This window comes from Macaca fascicularis, chromosome 2 (genome assembly GCF_037993035.2).
Source record: "Macaca fascicularis isolate 582-1 chromosome 2, T2T-MFA8v1.1".
Classification (NCBI taxonomy): domain Eukaryota; kingdom Metazoa; phylum Chordata; class Mammalia; order Primates; family Cercopithecidae; genus Macaca; species Macaca fascicularis.
Window position 1 is genome coordinate 132,360,640 of NC_088376.1, and position 17,493 is coordinate 132,378,132.

At 41.3% G+C, this 17,493-nt stretch overlaps 1 protein-coding gene across 18 annotated transcripts in view; it reads right to left on the bottom strand.

Moving 5' to 3' along the window:
• The window catches only part of FRMD4B (FERM domain containing 4B), a 360,118-nt gene that overhangs the window by 97,931 nt on the left and 244,694 nt on the right, over nt 1–17,493 (bottom strand). For all 18 annotated transcript variants that reach the window (XM_074032675.1, XM_074032676.1, XM_074032681.1 and 15 more), the window contains one exon: nt 16,963–17,047. In XM_074032675.1, the coding sequence (XP_073888776.1) occupies nt 16,963–17,047 (85 nt within the window). The remainder of the gene's footprint in view (nt 1–16,962; nt 17,048–17,493) is intronic.

A 17,493-nucleotide genomic window follows, 5' to 3' on the forward strand; every position in this document is an offset into this window, starting at 1 on the left:
ATCATCAATAACTACAAAAACAAGAAACATTTATTAAGTGCTTATTATCTGTTCCAAGAGCTTTGGATATATATTAATTCATGAGTCCTGTGAGAAGGTAATGTTATCACCCTCCCGCTTCACAGGTGGGGAGACTGAAGCTTGGGAAGACAGAACAGGCTGTTGCTTAAAGCCACCCAGCCCGTAGGTGATGGAGCTGAGATTTAAAGCTGGACAGTTAGGAATCCCCTACTTCTGATACCCACTTCCCCCATGTCATGCATCAAGCCAAACTATGGATTGTCTCTCCAAGGGGTATATAAACAATCCTGGCTGGTGTCCAACACCCATGAACTACTGACTTCACTTCAACCAAGAGTAAACTGTACTCTTTTTTGTTTGTTTGTTTTGAGACAGGGTCTCGCTCTGTCACTTAGGCTGAAGTGCAGTGGCATGATCTCGGCTCAAGCAATTCTCATGCCTCAGCCTCCCAAGTAGCTGGGACTGCAGGTGTGCACCACCACACTTGGCTAATTTTTGTATTTTTAGTAGAGACAGGGTTTCGCCATGTTGGACAGCCTGGTCTTGAATTCCTGGCCTAAAGTGATCTGCCCGCCTCCCAAAGTGCTGGGATTACAGGTGTGAACCGCCGTGCCCAACCTCATGTATTCTTTATAAATTTAAAATTGTAACCATTTGTGACTCATTTAACAAGTTTCCCTGAAACGGATATCTCTATGTCTTTTTCTTTCCTTTCCTTTCCTTTCCTTTTCTTCCTTCCTTCCTTCCTTCCTTCCTTCCTTATTTATTTATTTTATTTACTTTTTTTTTAGAGACGGATTCTTGCTGTCACCTAGGCTAGAGTGCAGTGGCATGATCATAGCTCACTGCAGCCTCAACCTGCAGGCTCAAGCAATCCTCCTGCCTTGGGCTACAGCGTAGCCAGGACTACAGGTGTATGTCACCAAACCCAGCTCTCTCAGTCTATTTCTTAATAAATCGACCTTGCAAAGGTTCCCCAAAATAGCACTCATCTTAGGCCGACTTAATTATGAAATGGAAGTCTTCAATTCACTCAATTTCTTCTTTAAAAAATATAAAGATAGCCCTTCAAACCTCCTCCTTAGGCCTCTTAAGCATGTGAAGCACTGCAGGAAGGAAAATGACATCTGCTTCTACTGTGGGTGAAAAAAATAGATGACAGAGAGATGACAGATGAACAGATAAATAGGTAGAAAGATGGACAGAAATAGTTGGTATGGATAAGTTTGGTTTTGTAAGTTTCTTTGCCATATTTCTTTTGAAATACAAGATTTGTGTCTTTAAGGAAATCAACCAAGCATTTTCTTCTTTTATTTTTTTTTGAGACGGCGTCTCGCTCTGTCGCCAGGCTGTAGTGCAGTGGTGGGATCTCGGCTCACTGCAACCTCCACATCCTAGGTTCAAGCAATTTTCCTGCCTCAGCCTCCTGAGTAGCTGGGACTACAGGCGCCCACCACCATGACCACCTAATTTTTCTATTTTTAGTAGAGACAGGGTTTCACCATGTTGGCCAGGATGGTCTTGCTCTCTTGACCTCATGATCCGCTCACCATGGCCTCTCAAAGTGCTGGGATTACAGGTATGAGCCACTGTGCCCAGCCCCAACCAAGCATTTTCAAAAGCAGGAAACATACAAAGAAATTTGATTTATTTTACAAAACTGAAAAAATATATTATGAAACGTTTTCATTCACTGGTACTCAAATTCCTAGCTTATAAAATTTGATATTTTCAGCTGAATGGACCATCTGCCTCCTCCACTTTCCTTTCAAGCATTTATCATAGTATTTTTATATGACTTTTTCTGAGTCACAATTTAGCTGTAATGCAATTCTTGTAGCCCATTTCTGAGGCGATGGTGTACCAAAAATATCAGTAGTAGGCTTAAATGTTTTAGAATAATTCATATTAAATCACACCATTATGAAATACAGGTCTTCCAACTGGATTTTTAGTAGCTTGTCTTGATGTATTCCACAAATAGAGTGTCTACTTGGGCTGGCGATATACCAGTGAACAAATAATTCAGCCTTTGTAAATTTACCCTGGCTAGTGCCAAGCTGGAGGGCATTTTCCTTGTCCTCTGCTTTATGACTATGTCCTTGTACATCTTTGGGCCTCAGTTTTTTATGTATGAAAAGGAGGAAAATGATCTTCTCCTTTACCCTCTCAGGGAGGTGACAGCCAAAGAACACAGCACGATGAAAAGGCCCTGAGGACGTGGGATTAAAGATGACAAGTATAACGAGCTATTATTATGAAAACTTTGATTTTCACAAACGCACAAGGCAGTGTATATCTGAATGCTCACAGTTTAAGACAAACATAATTTGAATGTCAGAAAAACATATGTGGAAAACCACATGAAATAGAGGTAGGTGAAATATTCATTATAAAACTTTCAAAAGTCCTTTAAAATATAATAATAGGCTGGGCACAGTGGCTCAGGCCTGTAATCCCAGCACTTTGGGAGGCCAAGGTGGGTGGATCACCAGAGGTCAGGAGTTCAAGACCAGCCTGGCCAACATGGTGAAACCCCATACCTACCAAAAGTACAAAAAAATTAGCTGGGCATGGTGGTGGGCGCCTGTAATCCCAGCTGCTCGGGAGGCTGAGGCAGGAGAATTGCTTGAATCTGGGAGGCGGAGGTTGCAGTGAGCAGAGATTGTGCCACTGTACTCAAGCCTGGGTGACAGAGTGAGACATCGTCTCAAAAAATAAAATAAAATAAAGTAATAGATTTATTCTTCCTTGTGGACTGGCTAGTCTTCAAACCAGCTCTGACGTTTAGTGTAGTGACTTTACTTGATCAATATCAGTCTTCTGATGATTAGTTATCATAAGAGGTACATTCACAAGTCTTTTATTTTATTTATTTATTTGAGACAGAATCTCGCTCTGTTTGCCCAGGCTGGAGTGTAGGGGTATGATCTTGGCTAACTGCAACCTCTGCCACCTGGGTTCAAGTGATTCTCCTGTTTCAGCCTCCTGAGTAGCGGGAACTACAGGCATGCATCACCATGCTCAGCTAATTTATTGTTTTTAGTAGAGATGGCTAAATTTTGTTTTTCTAGGTTTCAACATGTTGGCCAGGCTGGTCTCGAACTCCTGGCCTCAGGTGATCCACCAGCCTTGGCCTCCCAAAGTGCTGGGACTACAGGCATAAGCCACTGCACCCGGCCCATTCACAAGTCTTAATACAGAACTTACAGCTTACAACGTTCGATTTCTGTTACTGATCCTTTAAATTATTTCTAAATCTTGAAATGAGTTGAGGATTAAAACACATATACTCATATGCGTGTACACACACACAGACACACACACACACACACTTTCACATATGCAAACACTTTGAAATCCCAAATGCTAAAACTCAGCCAGGTTAGCAGATATTCTGAATGTATTTTAGTTCTTGGTACTACTAAAATTGTTGGTTGCTGAACTACATGGAATAATTCCAGGACAAGAACCATAAAAGTGATGCTGACAGTAATGGACAGGTTACAGAAAAATATGCTTCATGTTCTGTTCAGTTAAAGTGTGCTGAGACTAATCCTCTTATCTCAAGGCATTATAAATATGGATAGTAATGGGTCTTTCTATGAATGTGTGCTTTAAAAGTCTCTTTGCCATAAACAGGCAGCTAGAACGCTACAAAAGCATCAAAATATCTTCCTAAGTTTTAGGAGAACTCTTCTCAGAAACAGTCACATTTTGATTATTCAGAAGCTCTTTATTGACTTTGGGAATTCGTTTTTCCAATTTTTCTTCCATTCCTTCTTTGGTGCTGCCTACATGGTAATTTTAGCTCTAGGAAAAAGAAAGAAGGAAAGTCAACTATATTCAGGGCAGTTTGGCTGAATGGTTGGGATGGGAACCTATACCGGAAGACTTGGCTAGAATGAGGTTTCATGATCAACTGAATTCCCTTAATGTAGTATATGCTCAATGTCCCTCTCTCCTGGAGGCAATTAAAAGTTGATGACTTATTTCTTTGGAATTCTAAGAAAAAATGTTTGAATCTAACAGCATAGAAGTATGTCAACCTATCATTGCAACTAACTTTACAGTGATTTTCCTAAATGTCTCCAAAAGACACTTAGAGCAAGGATGGCAGCAGAGGTTATAACAGATACGCTGAGACTCCTGTGCTTTAAAATCTGATCATGCACTGCTAAAATTGTATTCTGATAGGTTCAGCATATTAAATTTCAAGGTTATAAGTATAGTATCAACTCTGGAAATTGAATTTAGAAACAGTAGCTCCACCTTAGGGAGAGAAAACAGAGTAAGATTGAAAGCTGAAAATGTCTAATTTTATGGTTGTTACTCAGAATTGATTTTTAATTTGGCTTGATCTTTTCACAAGCCTATTTTGCAAAATTTGATCAATTTAGTTACTAGTGTAAACTACATTTATTTTGCTCACTTGACAAATATTTACTGCGGGCCTATAGTGCATGCCAGGTTCTGTGCCAGTGTTTGGGAGATAAAGATGAACCCTGGTCTTACGAGTTAGTGTAATTGCGGGGAGTGACTGATGCATAAAGGAACAATTCAACGTAATAGAAACAATTAGAAGAATTATTTAAAGAATGTTTTGGAGGTGGAAAGAATTTAACCCCCTGTAGGAAATGGTGGTAGTAGACAACGAAAAAAAAAAAAGAATTTCTTAAGGGGCAGAGACTCGAGCTGAATTCAAAAGGATGGGTGGAAATTTGCCAAATGAAAATAAAGGGAGATGGGAAGGCGTTCAGTAGAAGGACAAGTATATCAAAAAGGCATGGAGGCTTGAGAAAGACAAGGATGCATCATCAGGGAAGGAGGGGTTATTTCAGTATGACCACAGTGGGAGTGTGGAAAGAGCCCAGAGTGATAAGCCAGGGCTTGCATGTCCTATGAAGGGGCTTGCTACACAATAGCAGTGGTAATAATAGCAAAAATATAAATAGCAAAACGGAGTCAGACACTCTTTTATATAGTTTGCATACATGTTAACTCATCCACTGAGGTAGAAACTGTTATTATTCTCACTTTAAAATTGATGAAACAAAGTCTTAAAAACATAAGTATGATGCCCAGGACAGAGCTAAGGCCAGACTCCCCACTCCTCCATTATGCACCTCCTCTGTAGCTGGCAGGGGCTGGCTAAGATGTTAAGCAGGGAAGATGGCTAAGTCTTGTTGATTTCACATTCTAAAATGCCTCCATTCTGCCATCTATTTGTTGATTCTTTATTATTTTATTTTTATTTTATTTTATTTTTGAAATGAAGTCTCGCTCTGTCACCCAGGCTGCAGTGCAGTGGCACCATCTCAGCTCACTGCAACCTCTGCTTCCCCAGTTCAAGCAATTCTCCTGCTTCAACCTCCCAAGTAGCTGGGACTACAGGTGCAGGCTACCACGCCTGGCTAATTTTTGTATTTTTAGTAGATACGGGGTGACACTATGTTGGCCAGGCTCGTCTCGTACTCCTGGCCTCAAGTGATCCACCTGCCTTAGCCTTCCAAAGTTCTTGGATTACAGGCATGAACCACTGAACCCAGCCTATTTGTTGATTCTTTAATCATTCACTCCTTCATTTACCCATTCAATAACCTTTTATCTAACATCTAGGTCCTACAGATTCCTACATAAAGGAAACCTGGTCCCAGTCTCACTGTGCTAGTTTATATTTAATGAAATTAAAATGTGAATTTTCAAGGCCTTCCTATACTCTTTCCCCAGGCTGCATACTGATTCTTAAAACAGAAGAACATATGGCATGAGGATGAAGAGTGGACAAGAGGTCAAAGTAGCTGAAATATATAAAATGCTAAAAGTGTAACAAAACTGATCTCAACCAAGCAATTGATCTCAACCAAACAAAAATGTATGCACAAAAGAAATATGTCAAAATAATACAATTTATGCTGTAATATTGAGATTATGGATCTTTTTGATTTGTTGTACTTTTCTGCATTTTCTAAATGTTCTACGATTACTAAGTATTACCTTTACAATAGGAAAAAACTGCAAGTTGTCTTTAGTAGCAAGCCTTTTGCTGTTCTAGATAAGGCAATCAGAAATTTTCAACATTCACTGAGTTTTATCCAGTAAGAAAAATGCCCAAGTGTTTTTGTAATGGATGAAAAGTGATAAGCAAAATGCTTTTATTCTCTCTCTCTCTCTCTTTTTTTTTTTTTTTTGAGACAAGTTCTCACTCTGTTATCCAGGCTGGAATACAGTGGCACAATCATGGTTCACTGCAGCCTTGACCTCATGGATTCAAGTGGTCCTCCTGCCTCACCATCCCAAGTAGCTAGGACCACAGGCATGTACTACCACACCCAGCTAGTTTTTAAATTTTTTGTAGAGACAGGGTCTCACTATATTGCCGGGGGTGGTCTCGAACTCCTAGGCTCAAGTGATCCACCTGCCTCAGCCTCCCAAAATGCCAGAATTACAGGTGTCATCTACCATGCCCAGCCATTTTTATTATCTTGATACAGCTTTGAAGAGGTAAATTTTAATGAATATACTGATTTTTTTCTTTATTTTTCTGATTTAAAACTAATCCAAGCTACCTGTTAAAAAAATTGGAAAAGTATAACTTAGAAAGCAAAAGCTTTTCCAATCTCACTCTCAGAAATAATAAACATTTATACTATGCTGTATTTTTATATTTCTTCCTAGGAGTACATTTCATATACATAAGCAAATAACAAAGTTAAAAACAATAATACTATATTCACTGTTCTGTACCTTCTTTTAACATTGAACAATGTTAGACTGTTTCATGTTAGTTAAGGAAGGTTAGCCTATTCTTGTTAATGGCTGTACAATATCCTATCATATTAATGATTTGTAATTTATATAATGAACTCCTATTGAAGTATATTTGGGCAGTTTCCAGTTTCTTACTATTAGAAATAATAATGTAAAATATGTTTTTATAGATATCTTTTCCTATTTCAATAAAATCTTCCAAAGAATAGATCCCTATGTTTGGTAGAGTCCTGGATGACAAGATGTATTCTTTTTTTTTTTTTTTTTTTTTTTTTGAGACAGACAGGGTCTTGCTCTGTTGCTCAGGCTGGAATGCAGTGGCACAATCATGGTTCTCTGCAGCCTCAAACTCCTGGGCTCAAGTGATCATTCCACCTCAGGCTCCTGAGTAACTGGGACTACAGGTGCGCACCATCATGCCTGGCTAATTTTTTTTACGGTTTGTAGGAACAGGGTTTCACCATATTGCCCAGGCTGGTCTCAAACTCCTGGGCTCAAGCAATCCACCTGCCCTCAGCCTCCCAAAGTACCACGCCTGGACTTTGGATGTACTCCTTTTATTATTATTTATTAATTTATTTGAGACGGGAGTCTTGCTCTGTCGCCCAGGCTGGAGTGCAGTGGCGCCATCTAGGCTCACTGCAACCTCTGCCTCCTGGATTCAAGCAATTCTCCTGCCTCAGCCTCCCGAATAGCTGGGACTACAGGCACGTGCCACCACACCCGCCTAATTTTTGTATTTTTAGTAGAGATGGGGTTTCGCCACGTTGGCCAGGATGGTCTTGATCTCCTAACCTCATGATCCACCTGCCTTGGCCTCCCAAAGTGATTTGATTACAGGTGTGAGCCACAGCGCCCAGCCATTGAATAGCATTTTCAAAAGTGTGGCCGGCAGTCCATTAATAAGTATTGCTTTAAAAAAGAATTTCACATACAGTAAGTTTGGAAAATATTAGGTTAAACCAAATCAAATAGGTTTATTTATTGCAGGACTTCTTGATGCCTGCCTGTATTATTTGTTTTTCTTTTCAGAAGCAGGTCTTGCTCTGTCACCCAGGTGGGAGTGCAGTGGCATGCTGATGGCTCACTGAAGCCTCAAACTCCTGGCCTCAAGTGATCCTCCCACCTCTGCCTCCTGAGCAGCTAGGATTACAGGCACACACTGCCTTACTTGGCTATTTAAAAAATTTTTTGTAGACACAGGGTCTTGCTATGTTGCCCATGCTGATCTTGAACTCCTGCCCTCAGGTGATCCTCTTAATGGGCCTCCCAAAGTGTTGAGATTATAGGAGTGAGCCACCTCATTGGCCCCAAATTGCTTCTTTTTTTTTTTTTGAGACAGTGTCTTGCCCTGCCGCCCAGGCAGGAGTGCAGCAGCACAATCTCAGCTCACTGCAACCTATACCTCCTGGGTTCAAGTGATCCTCCCACCTCAGAGTCTCAAGTTGCTGGGACTACAGGCACTGCACCTGGCTAATTTTTTTTTAATTTTTTTTTAGAGATGGGGTTTCACCATGTTGTCCAGGCTGGTCTTGAACTCCTGGGCTCAAGTGATCTGCGCGTCTCAGCCTCCCAAAGTGCTGGGATTAGAAGCATAAGCCACGATGCCCTGCTCCAAATTGCTTTTTATACTACTTTGGGAAAGAGTAATCAGTAACATCAAGGGATTTCAGGCATGCTCAGTCTCTCCAAGGTCCCTGACATCTTTTAGAAATATTATGTCTTAGTGTCTTACAAAGTATCATCAGACACATTACCTTTAAATTAAACACAACACATACCATCACATAAAGGATGAGGGTAATAAATAAATAAACACACACATACTACACACATACAAATGAAAAAATCCTTAAGACTTAGGATTTTAGGCCACAGGAAGGTATATTTGTTAAGTATTTTACTGATAATGCAGCACTCATCAGAGGCCCTGACCCTTAATAGGAATGCAATGATGTTTTAATTGAATGAATGAATGAATGAAGACAGAAAAATATGGTTTCTGGGGCCAGACTACATAGATCTGATCACTCCACTACTAATAAACTACTCAAGTTTAGCCAAATTGTTTAACCTACTTATACCTCCATTTCCTTATTTATTGAAGTAGTAATAAATAACAGTATCAGTTGTTGTGAGTGTTAAATGAGCTAATACACACAAAAAAACCAGTGCTTTCTATTTGGTGAGTTCTTTATTGTTTCTTTTAGAGACAGGGTCTTGCTCTTTTGTCCAGGCTGGGCTGCAGTGGCATGATCATGGCTCACTGTAACCTCAAACTCCTGGGCTCAAGTGATCTTCTTGCCCCAGCCTCCTGAGTAGCTAGAACCACGGGCATACGCCACCATGCCCGGCTAAGGGTGAGCTCTTAAGAGTTGAGTTGCTATCCTCCTCCTCCTCTTCCTCCTCCTCCTTCCCACCTCTGCAGAAAAGGGAGCTGAGGCTGTGTATGGTCTCTACGACAGAGCACCTCATAAGCCCTACTTGCTTTTCCACATTTTCTGTCTTTTCATTATTACCATATTTATATACACGCCAAAAGAGACAAGATGGCCAATACTATTTTAATTTGCCAAGCCTGTCTTCAGATTGCTGATTTTAAAAAAAGGGGTGTGGTGGTCCATGTTGGCTGATTACTAAAATCACAGATACGGTCCATGGCACCTCCAAGAATAATGACCTGGAGCAAGCCTACAGTCCTGCTTCATGCATTTAGGCTTTTCCTAGCAGGAGCAGGTTGCCCAAGGTAGACCACAGCCATGTTGAAGGCTTCCCAGGTTCCCCAGTATCAGTTTCGGCATTTCCACATCACCACACCTGGCACAGGTGGTTGTTTTGTGAAGGCAAGGTGTGCCCCTCTGCATTCTCACCAAGGAAGCCAAACAGGTTCAGGGGCCCTCGCTTGAACAACAACCCAGGCAGCAGCATGCAGTCTCCTCTGAAACGCTTGACCCACAGGGACAGTTCCTACCTAGTTTTCTTACAGGTTCTCTTCCAGCATGAGTGCTAGTGTGCTCCTGAAATATCCCTCTAGAAGTGGTGCTTTGTCCCAAGTCCAGCCCATTAAAGTTATCTGGCCCCTAATGTACAGAAGCACCTGATTAACTACTATGGACTAAGAGCATCAATGTGTACAACAATGTTCAGAATTAAAGGAAAGAGGGAGTTTAAACTCAGGATGTCACAGATATGCCTCCTCCATGAATAGACACACGATGCCAGAGTACATGACATTAACCACTGCACTTGCTGCCTGTCATTGAGCATGTCCATGACATTAACCACTGCAAACTCTGCCTTCTGGGCTCAAGCGATCCTCCCACCTCAGCCTCCCAAGTAGCTGGGACCACAGGTACATGTCACCAAGCCTGGCTAATTTTTGTATTTTTTGTACAGATGGAGTTAGTTATGTTGCCCAGACTGGTTCTGAACTCCTGAGTTCAAGCAATCTGCCACCCTGGCCTCCCAAAGTACTGGGATTACAGGCATGAGCCACCATACCCGGCTGAAAGTTTCTTCTTCTTCTTCTTTTTTTTTTTTGAGACAGAGTTGCACTCTTGTTGCCCAGGCTGGAGTGCGATGGCGTGATCTCGGCTCACCACAACCTCTGCCTCCCAGGTTCAAGCGATTCCCCTGCCTCAGCCTCCCAAGTAGCTGGGATTACAGCCATGTGCCACCATGCCGGGCTAATGTTTTTTGTATTTTTAGTAGAGACGGGGTTTCTCCATGTTGGTCAGGCTGGTCTCAAACTTCCAACCTCAGGTGATCCGCCTGCCTCAACCTCCCAAAAGTGCTGGGATTACAGGCGTGAGCCACCGCGCCCGGCCTGAAATTTTCTTCTTAACATATAATTCTCACTCATTCTTTGATGAAGGTTGTAATTAGTGTTGACTAAGTATTGTTAAGTGTTATTCAGTAATACCTGGAAAATGAAATTTTTAACTTTGTGGATGTTTAATTTCTTAGTAAATGTAGGTATTTTCATGTGTTTCCCCCTAGTCAAATTACACACTTTTGCTTTTTGCTTGACTTCTTAGGAAACAAGGGTTATCAGCACACTCATTCATTTGTTGAGTTAGTCAACAATCCACTGAATGCCCAATGTGTGCCATATTTCACATATCAAATTTTGCTGGCCGGGCGCGGTAGCTCATGCCTGTAATCCCAGCACTTCAGGAGGCTGAGGCGGGCAGATCACAAGGTCAGTAGTTTGAGACCAGCCTGACCAACATGGTGAAACCCCGTCTCTACTAAAAATACAAAAATTAGTTGGGTGTGGTGGTGCGTGCCTATAATCCCAGCTACTCAGGAGGCTGAGGCAGAAGAATAGCTTGAACCTAGAAGGCGGAGGTTGCAGAGAGCTGAGATCGTGTCACTGCACTCCAGCCTGGGCGACAGAGTAAGACTCTGTCTCAAAAAAAAAATTTTGCTTAGAGTGCTTAGAGTATTTTTCACAAAAGTGAAACATCTTTATTCCTTTTTCAGACCATCCTGGATACCCAAACTCAGAAACAAGGCACAATTATTTCTTTCAACACATTGAAGTGTCACCATCGGCTTATTCTCTATGCAGTATGGGTAATGATATTACAAAACTCATTGGGAGCCACCAGTTTTTCAAATGACATGCTCATAAGGCTGAATTTTATAAATCCATATGTATGTAGCTGTGCAGAGCTTCAGCAACTGTATCAAATCTTATCACAAGTCATATTTCTTACTAAACAAGTATGTAAGAAGACATTGTGGTTTTATCAGTATTTGTAAATAAGAGCTCTCTTTTCTTGCCTGTGTATTTCTGTTTTCAGTGGAAGGAAGGAAGTAGCTGTAGGGGAAAGCTGTCTGGCAGAGAAGAAATGTGTGTAGGGTGTGATCAGAGGTGTCGAACATCTCACTGGTGAGAAGAATGCTCTCTGTGCAGTGTGGTGGGATGGGGGTGGGGGGGCGTTCACTCTCAGATCTAGCTGAGTCCTGAGTTAACAGTAGCTACCAACCATCAGTGACTCACTTTTGCCAATAAATAAATCCACCTACGAGTGTTCTACAGCTGAAACTATGTTCTCATAAAACTTCTTTGCCTCTGTGGCCATGGTTCAGCTGATACTCCTTATGTGGAATGTTTTTGAATAATCATACATCTTAAGAAATTACTTGAAAGCTGCTTTATCCAAACAGCTACCTGATCCTGGAACACCTCTTGGAATTTGTTACCAGCCATCTGCATTATATGTATATATTTGGAGACGGAGTCTCGTTCTGTTGCCAGGTTGGAGTGCAGTAGTGTGATCTCGGCTCACTGCAACCTCCGCCTCCCAGGTTCAAGCGATTCTCCTGCCTCAGTCTCCAGAGTTGGTGGGATTACAGGCGCCTACTGCCACACCCAGCTAATTGTGGTATTTTTTTGTAGAAACAGGGTTTCACCATGTTGGCCAGGCTGGTCACGAACTCCTGACCTCAAGTGATCCACCTGCCTTGGCCTCCCAAAGTGTTGGGATTACAGGTGTGAGCCACCACACCCAGCCATCTGCATAATAATTAGATAGAAAATATCCAACTCTAAATTCCTACAGATAAAAATTTAAAAAAATTATCTCAATAACAGTCATAGTGCCTTACAATATTATGTTCTGTAAAAGTTCTAAATTATCTGACAAGTCATGAAACACTCCCATTTAGAAAGGAGCTCCCAGGCCAGGCGCAATGGTTCACACCTATAATCTCAGAACTCTGGGAGGCTGAGGCGGGTGAATCACTTGAGGTCAGGAGTTTGAGACCAGTCTGGCCAACATGGTGAAACCCCGTCTCTACTAAAAGTACAAAACATTAGCTGGGCTTGGTGGTGGGCGCCTGTAATCTCAGCTACTCGGGAGGCTGAGGCAGGAGAATCGCTAGAACCCAGGAGGCAGGGGTTGCAGTGAGTTGAGATCGCACCACTGCACTCTAGCCTGGACAACAAGAGTGAAACTCCATCTCAAAAAAAAAAAAAAAAAAAAAAAGGAGCTCCCAGCAACTGACATTCATAAAATGCAACAGCATTTAAAGGAATTCTGCTTTTCCTTGCTTTCTCAAGACAAACAGAATTTAGCATATAGAGGTACAAGAGAAATGTCAGGAGTTGAAAATCTGCCTTCTAACCATCTTTGCATTAGCAAGAGAAAACACTGGATCAATGCCAACAAAGCAGTGAAAAATTTTACAAGGAGCAATTGTATTTCTCTACATAGGAGAGGATGGCCAACTGTGGTTTATGAAATGTGCTCCTGACTCAGTAAATGCTGTGTTTGAAAAGCTGTGTTTGTTATATAGGTGTCTACTCATCAGTCAATCCTTAGAGTTCTTAGGAAAACCTGAGTCTCGAAAAGAGGGCTGTAGTAAAGTCTTTGATACTGGGAACATTTTACTTTCCCCATAGACTCAGCCAAAAACTCTGCTTTGAATATTTATACTTCCAGCCAAGATGGAGTAACAGGGACTGAATTTATCCTCTTAACTGAAAAAAAACAAAAACAAAAACAGACAAAATATATAAAACAACAGTTTTCATAACACTGAATATCCAGCAATGAAGATAGTGAACCTTGAACAAGGTGAGCCCTATGATTGCCCCCACTACTGTCAAGAGACGGCTCCAGGCTGTGGAGGGAGAAACACAACGGAACACAGTGAACTCCCTGAGCTAAGGAGATGGAGCAACTCCTTAGTCCAGGAGATCAAAATGAATAGAATTTGCAGAACAGACTGCCAGAGAAAAGAGAGCTGTGAAGAGAGAGAACCCTGAAAATCTATAGAGGGTGTCCTTTGAGGATTCAGTAGAGCACTGATCATTCCATGCACTGAAAGAAACTACCCAAAGTGGGAGACCATCTGAAACCATAAGAGGGAAGAGTGCCTCGTCCTCACACAGGGCTGGAGGTGGTGCCTATTCCCACCAGCCAAACTAAAAAACATAATTCACGGGGCATTGAATAGAGTACTCAGGAAGATCAGTATGCAGAATAATTAGCTACAGAATGAGCGCTGCTCTGGGCTAGCCTAACAAATAATAAAAGCAAGACCTGAAAAAACCAATCCATATTTGAGTAACTAAACTGCATTCCGAAACCAAACATCAAGAATATTTATAGGAATAAAAAAATATATAGCATTCAAAAAGATACAATTAATAATGCCTAGCATCCAATCAAATACTGCCAGGCATGCAAATAGGCAGAAAAACATCACCCAAAATACAGACAAAAATCAATCGAAAATACCCAGAGCTAACACAGACATTAGGGTAAGCAGACAAAGGCATTAAAACCATTATTATAACTATATTTAATATGTTCAAAAAGTTAAATAGTCACATGCAAGATGTAAAAAAGATCCAAATCAAACCTCTAAAGATAAAAACTCCAAATCAAACCTCCAAAGATAAAAACTCATGCCTGTAATCCCAACACTTTGGGAGGCTGAGGTGGGCAGATCACCTGAAGTCAGGAGGTCGAGACCAGTCTGACAACATGGTGAAACCCCATCTGTACTAAAAATACAAAAACTTAGCTGGGTGTGGTGGCACATGCCTGTAATCCCAGCTATTCGGGAGGCTGAAGCAGGAGAATCGCTTCAGTCCGGGAGGTGGATGTTGCAGTGAGCCAAGTTTGCGCCATTGCACTCCAGCCTGGGCAACAAGAGTGAGACTCCATCTCAAAAACAAAACAAAAACAAAAACAAAAACTCTGATGTACAAAATGGGATTAATGGCAGGTTAGATTACAAAAAACAGATGAGTGAAACTGAAGACAAAGAGAAACTATACAAGATATCATATTCCCCCAAATCCCCACAAATGCAAAGCATCACTGTGTGACAAGTTCAACTGGCCTAGTATATGTGTAACTGGGCTTTGCAAATGAGGCATACATGAGGCCAAAAAACAAAAAAAATCTGAAGAAATAATGGCTAAAATGTTTCTGAATTTGATGACAACAAACCAAGATGCTCAATAAATGCCAATGACATACACACAGACAGAAACACATGAAGAACGCTATATCAAGGCACCTCATAATAAAATTCCTCAAAGCAGGCCAGGTGCAGCGGCTCACATCTGTAATCCCAGCACTTTGGGAGGCTTCAGGCGGGTGGATCACCTGAGGTCAGGAGTTTGAGACCAGCCTGGCCAATATGGTGAAACCCCGTCTCTACTAAAAATACAAAAATTAGCTGGTTGCGGTGGTGCACACCTATAGTTCCAGCTACTGGGGAGGCTGAGGCAGGCGAATCGTTTGAACCTGGGAGGCAGAAGTTGCAATGATCTGAGATGGCGCCACTGCACTCCAGCCTGGGTGACAAAGCGAGACTCCATCTTTAAAATAAAAAAAAAAATTAAAAATAAAAATTAAAAAAAAAAACTTGCTCAAAGCAGAAAAAAGAAAAAGAGAAAAATTTAAAAGCAGCTAAAGAAAAAGATATTCCATACAGAAACACAAAGATAAAAATGACAGCAGACTTCTCATCAGAAACAATGCAAGCAAGAAGATAGTGAATCAATATTTCTAAAGTACGGAAAGAGAAAAACCGCCAACACAGAATCCTACATCATGTGTAATAGTTTCCAAAACCAAAGGCAAATAAAGATGTCTTCAGGCACAAGCTGAAGGAATTCACCACCAGTATGCCCACACTGTAAGAAATGCTACAGGAAGTCCTCTAGGCAGAAATAATCATAACAGACAGAAATATTAATCCACACAAGTGAATGAAGAGCAATAGAAATGCCAACTCCATGGGTAAATATGTAAGACTTTTGGTACTGTTTGAATTTCTTTAAAGTTAATTGAATATTTACACAAAAATAATAATGTCATGTGCATCTGTAACTTATCAAAAAGTAAATTGTATGACATCAATCACATAAGGGCTGAGAGGAGAAAAATGGAAGCATACTATTGTAAGATTATTATACTACATGTGAAGTGGTATAATATCATCTTGAAAGTAAATCTGATAAGTTAAAAATGTATCCTATAAACCGTAAAGTAACCATGGAAATAACAAAGAGTTATAGCTAATAATCCAACAAAAGAGGTAAAATGAACACCTAACATGCTCAATAAACCTAAAAGAAGGCCTGGAAACAGGCATGCAGTCTGGAGAGGGAATTCTGAGATCTCAAGCATTGAGATCATAACGTACAAGGGAGGAGCCAGGCTCCACTGGGCATCTCTTGGCCCATGGCTTCCCTTCCCTTCCTCAGGAAGTTGCTTGAGGAGACCACAGTGAAGGCTTTTAAAGCTATGCTAGTCTGCAAAGAGAAAAGACAAAAAACTGAGAGTGTTTAAAAACTTTTTTTTGTTGTTGTTTTTGTTTTTGAGACAAAGTCTAACTCTGTCGCCCAGGCTGGAGTGCACAAGCTCGGCTCTCTGCAACCTCCGCCTCCAGGGTTCAAGTGATTCTCCTGCCTCAGCCTCCCAAGTAGCTGGGATTACAGGCACACGCCACCACGCCTAGCTAAGTTTTGTATTTTTAGTAGAGACGGGGTTTCACTGTGTTGGCCAGGCTGGTCTCGAACTACTGACCTCGTGATCCGCCCATCTTGGCCTCCCAAAGTGCTGCGATTACAAGCATGAGCCACCGTGCCCGGCCGTAAAAACTTTTATAGCAATTTGACATGGCCGTAACATCCCAGCATGGGATTATTTTTCTAGCAATGCATGTTTATTGAATTTTATAAAAGTGATCTGTCCTTGATGCATTAGATAGAAATAAAAAACAATAAGAGAAAAACCCTGTCCTTACCACAGATAACTGAGATACTGCTTGAAAACATGTGGCTGTGAGCAGCCTTCCTTCCCTAGATTTAAGGTGGCTCGTGTGTGCAGGGATCAGAAGGCAGAAATTGAACTGAAATAAGGCTGGTTTTGAATTACTGTAAGTGTAGGGCATACCTTATTTAAAAGATTTCTGGTCTAGACGTTTTGATGATAATCTGATTGATCCATCTTTCTGTCTTTCTGGGTCACTCTGTCAATTATATGCTGCATTTAAAGTAGTGGGGATTGTGTATACTCAGGAATCCCCTGCAGAGGGTTGTCTTTCCCACTCAGAATTTGAGAAAAGATGTCATTTGTGCATGTGTGTAGTCGGCGGGTAGGACATACTCATCGAAAAGACGAACGGGGCACCTACCTTGTGCACGCAGGCCTTTGCATTCAGGAAAAACAGCTCCACGGTGGTTTTATCCTTTAAAAACGATATGCTCTCAATGTAAAACCTGAAAAACAGCAGAGGAGTTTGTTCCTTCAGATTTATTTTCATCTCTCAGCATTCCTCATTCAGTGTTCCCCGAAAGCAGCGCGAGAATTTTGAGAAACCTGAGGAAGGTTGTGCGTTCTTTTCCTTTTTAAAAGAAATGTGCACCACACGTAAGTACGTGATGGATGTATGTGTATGTATGCCTAAAATCTCTTTCGGCATGTTTTTGTGTCTTGGAAGGTGAGTTAAAGAGAAACCCCAGATGGTAATCAACCAAACACAAACATTTATTTGTGTTGCTCATTCTTTGAGACATGTTCTGGGAGTTCATAATAATACCTCAGACAGCTTCAAAAGAAAAGCCCAGGTGAACCCGGAGTTGAAAGCTGAAGTCGGCTGAGCAAGCACCACCTAACCCAACCCCAAACCCTGCTTGAGGCTCGGGGATTTTTAGACGGAGGGGCC